The sequence below is a fragment of the Chiloscyllium plagiosum genome, unplaced genomic scaffold (genome assembly GCF_004010195.1).
Source record: "Chiloscyllium plagiosum isolate BGI_BamShark_2017 unplaced genomic scaffold, ASM401019v2 scaf_7277, whole genome shotgun sequence".
In the NCBI taxonomy this organism is placed as follows: domain Eukaryota; kingdom Metazoa; phylum Chordata; class Chondrichthyes; order Orectolobiformes; family Hemiscylliidae; genus Chiloscyllium; species Chiloscyllium plagiosum.
The window spans coordinates 1-6,141 of NW_025201944.1; the positions used below are offsets into that span (position 1 = coordinate 1).

At 50.1% G+C, this 6,141-nt stretch overlaps 1 protein-coding gene across 1 annotated transcript; it reads left to right on the forward strand.

Annotated features, from left to right (window-relative positions):
• Positions 1-2,974: 2,974 nt before the first annotated feature.
• LOC122546182 (SPEG neighbor protein-like) lies at positions 2,975-5,030 on the forward strand (the record flags this gene model as incomplete). Its single annotated transcript, XM_043684983.1, has 2 exons — positions 2,975-3,131; positions 4,588-5,030. Coding segments are annotated over 2 exons (296 nt in total), but the record flags the coding sequence as incomplete, so codon positions are not given.
• Between the last annotated feature and the right edge of the window lie 1,111 nt (positions 5,031-6,141).

The window sequence follows — 6,141 nt, forward strand, 5'->3', positions numbered from 1 at the left end:
CCCTCACTGTCACATCACCCCATATCCCCTCACTGTCACATCACCCCATATCCCCTCACTGTCACATCACCCCATATCCCCTCACTGATACTGTCAGTTTGCTGGTGAAGCCCTTTACCTGTGTGATGTCACCTTCAAACCCGACGCTGTCAGTGACTGACTGCCCTCTGGTCCCTAGTCCTTCTCCCTCTCTGGAGCCCCCCCTTCTGCTTACCCAGGCCCCTCACTGACTATCCCTTGGACTGGACCATCTCACTCACCTGCAGTTTCTCACTATCCTTCTGGAACCCTCCTCTACCTGTTTCTCGTCCAGTTCCCCACATTGAACATCCCAATCCGTGAATCTGAAAGTCTTGCCAAGTCTATTTGAGGCCTCACCCCGTTCTATGGGACATTCTCCCCGAACGTCTTTGTTCTTATACTTAGCTAAACTCAAACGGGAATGACGGGGAGTTACAGTGATGTGGGACACTCTGCCTAAATGAGCAATGGGGGCAGTTTCAACAGGAAATTTCATCGAGATTTAAATAAATAATTGGACAGGAAAAGAACTTGAGGAATCATGGGGAAAGAGCCAAATAAATTAGGTTTGTTTTTCATTTGTTTATGGGATGAGATTATCACTGGCCAGGCCAGTATTTATTACCCTAAATTCCTTATTACCCAGAGGGCAGTTAAGAGTCAACCCCATTGCTGTGGGTCTGGAGTCACATGTAGGCCAGACCAGGGAAGGATGGAAAATTCCTTCCCTCAAGGACATTAGTGAACAAGATACATTATTACAACAATCAACAATTGATTCATGGTCATCAGTAGATTCTTCATTCCAGATTTTAATGAATTTAAATTCTACCATCTGCCGTGGCAGGATATCAACACAGGTGCCTGGAACATTCCCTGGGTCTCTGGGTTAACAGTCCAGTGATAATACCATGAGGCCATCATCTCCCCTTTGTTCATGAGACATGGGTGTCGCTGGCTGGGCCCAGCAGTCATTCCCCATCCCTAGTTTCCCTTTGAGAAGGTGGTGGGGAGTCACTCATTAGGGAGGGAATTCCAGGATTCTGACCCAGTGACAGTGAAGGAACGGCGATATATTTCGAAGTCAGGATGGTGAGTGGCTCGGAGGGGAACTTACAGGGGGTTGTGTTCCCATGGATCTATAAGACCATAAGACCATAAGACATAGGAGTGAAAGTAAGGCCATTCGGCCCATCGAGTCCACTCCGCCATTGAATCATGGCTGATGGGCATTTCAACTCCACTAACCCGCATTCTCCCCATAGCCCTTAATTCCTTGTGACATCAAGAATTTATCAATTTCTGCCCTGAAGACATTTAGCGTCCCGGCCTCCACTACACTCTGCGGCAATGAATTTCACAGGCCCACCACTCTCTGGCTGAAGAAATGTCTCCGCATTTCTGTTCTGAATTTACCCCCTCTAATTCTAAGGCTGTGTCCACGGGTCCTAGTCTCCTCACCTAACAGAAACAATTTCCTAGCGTCTTCCCTCTCCAAGCCATGTATTATCTTGTAAATTTTTATTAGATCTCCCCTTAATCTTCTAAACTCCAATGAATATAGTCCCAGGATCCTCAGCCGTTCCTTGTATGTTAGACCTACCATTCCAGGGATCATCCGTGTGAATCTCCGCTGGACACGCTCCAGTGCCAGTATGTCCTTCCTGAGGTGTGGGGACCAAAACTGGACACAGTACTCCAAATGGGGCCTAACCAGAGCTTTATAAAGTTTCGGCAGCACAACAGTGCTTTTATATTCCAACCCTCTTGAGATAAATGACAACATTGCGTTCGTTTTCTTAATCACGGACTCAACCTGTATGTTTACGTTTAGAGAATCCTCGACTAGCACTCCCAGATCCCTCTGTACTTTGGCTTTATGAATTTTCTCACCGTTTAGAAAGTAGTCCATGCCTGTATTCTTTTTTCCAAAGTGCAAGACCTCGCATTTGCTCACATTGAATTCCATCAGCCATTTCCTGGACCACTCTCACAAACTGTCTAGATCCATCTGCAGCCTCCCCACTTCCTCAGTACTACCTGCCTGTCCACCTAACTTCGTATCATCGGCAAACTTCGCAAGGATGCCCCCAGCCCCTTCATCCAGATCATTAATATATAAAGTGAACAGCTGCGGCCCCAACACTGAACCCTGCGGGACACCGCTTGTCACCGGCTGCCATTCCGAAAAAGAACCTTTTATCCCAACTCTCTGCCTTCTGTCAGACAGCCAATCCTCAATCCATGCCAGTAGCTCACCTCGAACACCATGGGCCCTCACCTTGCTCAGCAGCCTCCCGTGTGGCACCTTGGGAGAGTGGTCCAGGAAATGGCTGATGAAATTCAACGTGGGATCTCCTGCCCTTGTCCTTCTTGATGGAAGTGGTTGTGGGTTTGGAAGGTGCTGTCTGAGGATCTTTGGTGAAGTTCTGCAGTGCATCTTGTAGATGGGACACACTGCTGCTACTGAGCGTTGGTGTGGAGGGAGTGGATGATTGTGGATGTGGTGCCAATAAATCAGCTGCTTTGTCCTGGATGGTGTCAAGCTTCCTGAGTGTTGTTGGAGCTTCCCCCATCCAGGGGCAAGTGGGAAGTATTCCCTCACACTCCTGACTTGTGCCTTGTTGATGGTGGACAGGCTTTGGGGAGTGAGGAGGGGAGTTATTTGCTGCAGGATTCCTCGTCTCTGACCTGCTGTTGTAGCCACTGTGTTTATGTGGCGAGTTTAGTTGAGTTTCTAGTCAAGGATGTTGATGGAAGCAACAGATAGCCTGGCACAGCCATGATGGGCTGAATGGCCATCTGTGTTGTGACATCTTGTGATAACACTGACCTCCTGAGGTTACAGAGTCCCACTGTTTGTGAGACCCTCTTGGTTTGACCTCAGCGCCCTGGGCATTCTGTGGTTGGCTGTGTCACATGCCCCACACCGGTGGGTCTCTCTGACTCGGAGTCTGTCTCGTTGCAGTCCCGGGGAAGATTCAGAAGGGGCCGGACAGTGTGAAGGTGAAGGCTGGTCAGATGGTGAAGCTGGTCGCTCACATCAGTGGAGAGCCTGAGCCTGACGTGGGCTGGGCCAAGGATGGTGAGGACGTGGAGGAGGATGACAGGTACCAAGCTCTCCCGCCCGGCTCGGGGTGGGGGTGGGGGGGTGACATCACTGATCCACGTTGGGTGTGGGGGGGCAGTGGGGGAGGGGACTACTCCCATGTCACCATGAGGTATTGGAGCTGATGGGAAGGAAATGGATGAATTGTTTGCCTCAGGCAGTAACAGACTGATCCGCGTCGGGTGGGGGGGGGGGTGCAGTGAGAGGGGGATGGTGATCCCTCCAATCCGAGGTGGGGGGGTAGGAGGTGGGGAAGTTACATCTCAGACTGAGCTCAATGGGGGACTTGGGGAACTAGGTCACATTTGTTTCCATGGAAACACATTTGGAAGAGTGCCCTCGATTATTTCTGTTTCATTCTGAGGGGCCATGTGTCTGGATGGCAATGTCCAGCCTGTGGCCTGCAGGAGGCGCCGGTAGTGAGGTTTCACCGGGCCCCACCGTCAACACCAGCTTTTGTTGCCCATCCCTAATTACCCCCAACCTGAGGGTCCTGCTGGACTATTTCAGAGGGCGGTTAAGAGTCAACCTCGTTGCCATTGGTCTGGAGTCACGTGTAGGTAAGGATGGCAGTTTCTTTCCCTAAAGGCCATTAGTGACCCAGATGGGTTTTCCCAACAATGGACAATGGATTCATGGTCATCATTAGATCCCCAATTCCAGATTCTTATTGTATTCAATGCCTCCATCTGCCGTGGTGGGATCCCAGCCCAGGTCCCCCAGAACATTGCATGGGTCTCTGGATTAATAGGCCAGTGATAATCCCACGATGCCATCATCCCACCGGTACTACAATAAACATCACTCCCCTCCCTTTCCTACCATCCGTACGTGATTGAGGGTCTGAATAGTAGTGAAGTGAAAGATTCATGCAGAAGATCAGCCATGGGCTTACTGCATGGCACAGCAGGCCCAAAGGGCCAAATGGCCTCCCTTAGCTTTGAATCAGAATGATGCTAAGCCTGAGGGAGCTGTGGGCTGTCTCATAGTCATCTCTGTCCCTGGTCAATGGGTCTGGAGGGGGCACTAGGAGAAGCATTAACTCAGCTGGGCACTAGGAGGCACTGTCTGAAAGGCTGGGGGTGAGGTGGGGGGATGTGCGGGGTAACCAGAGCTTTCAAAAGGGGAGCTGAAGAGGGGAAATTTACTTGGGAGTGGGGAGGATGGTGAAGAGTGAGCAGGCAATGAGATTATTTGGAGAGCTCTTTCAAAGGGCTGCCACAGACACCATGGGCTGAATGGCCTCTTAATGCACTGTATGTTTTTAGGTTCAGGCGTGGGATGTATGACAGGAATGGAGGTGGTTGGGATGGCAAAGAGGTTTTACAAATGGATACACTATGAGCTTTGATTGGAAACTCAGCTCCTCTCTGTCTCCCTTTCTGCCTGTCTCTCTCTCTCTCTCTCTGTCTCTCTCTCTCTCTCTTTCTCTGTCTCTTTCTCTCTGTCTCTCTCAGGTTGTTTTACGATATCGACGCAGACACCACCACGTTGACTATCAAAAATGTCACAAAAGCAGACGCTGGAAAGTATGAAGTCTTTGTGGAGAACAGTCTGGGAATGGACCAGTCCTTCGCCAGAGTCGATGTCATCTGATCTCTCTCACTCACTATCTCTTTCCTTCCCTGTCGGTCGCTCTCCCTGTCTCTCACTCTCTCCATCTCCCTCAGACTGTCAGTCTGTCAGCTGTCTATCCCCCTGAATCTCCCAGTCTCAGCTGTCTTGGCCCCTGGTTCATCCCCAGAAACAGTCTGACGTTAGTGATAACCCCCTCACCCCCCTCAGGGATCACAAATGGCCCCGGGCACAGAGGGCCCACTCCATTCCTCGCCCACTGACCGACTCGTCAGGGTCAAACTGTTACAGCTTTTGTTTAAAATAAATATTTGAAACTGTTTCACTAACGAGGTGAGTGTGTGTGCTGTCACTGTTTACATCAGAGACGGGGCAAATGACAGCAACTGAGGGGTTTATCAATTATCAACACAATTATCCCCAAAACGAGAGAGGGATAGATTAAGGGACTAATACAGGGAGAGAATGATGAACTAATGAACTGTAGTTCCGGTCGCCCCATTACAGGAGGGATGTGGAGGCTTTGGAGAGGGTACAGAAGAGGTTTACCAGGATGCTGCCTGGATTAGAGGGTATGAGCGATAAGGGGAAGTGAGGAAAACTCAGGTTGTCTTCCCTGGAGCAGCAGATGCTGAGAGGAGACCTGAGGGGAGTCTATAAAATTGAGATGCACAGATCGTGTTGACGGTCAGAATCTTTATCCCAGAGTTGAAATATCAAAAACTAGGGGGCATGCATTTAAGGTGAGAGGGGGAAAGTTCAAAGGAGATGTGAGGGGAAAGGTTTATTACACAGAGAGTGGTGGGAGTGTGGGAGTAGTGGTGGGGGCAGATACGATAGGTCATTTACAGGGGCTTTCAGATAAGCACAGGGATATACAAGGAATGGAGGAAAATGGGCCAAGTGAGAGTCGGAAAGAGTGGTGCTGGAAAAGCACAGCCGGTCAGACAGCATCCGAGGAGCAGGAGAGTCGATGTTTTGAGCATAAGCTCTTTATCAGGAATGAGGAGTAGGGGTGCCCAAGGGGGCAGAGAGATAAATGGGAGGGGGTTGGGACTGGGGGGAAGGTAGCTGAGAATGCAATAGGTAGATGGAGGTGGGGGTGACAGTGATAGGTTGGAGAGGAGGGTGGAGCAGATAGGTGGGAAGGAAGATGGACAGGTTATGAAGGCAGTGCTGAGTTGGAAGGTTAGAACTGGGATGAAGTGGGGGGAGAGAGATGAGGAAACTGGTGAACTCCACATTAGATTAGATTTTTTTTTAGATTAGATTAGATTACATTACAGTGTGGAAACAGGCCCATTGGCCCAACACGTCCACACCGACCCGCCGAAGCGCAAGCCACCCATACCCCAATACTGAACACCTAACACTGCGGGCAATTTAGCACGGCCAATTCACCTGACCTGCACATCTTTGGACTGTGGGAGGAAACC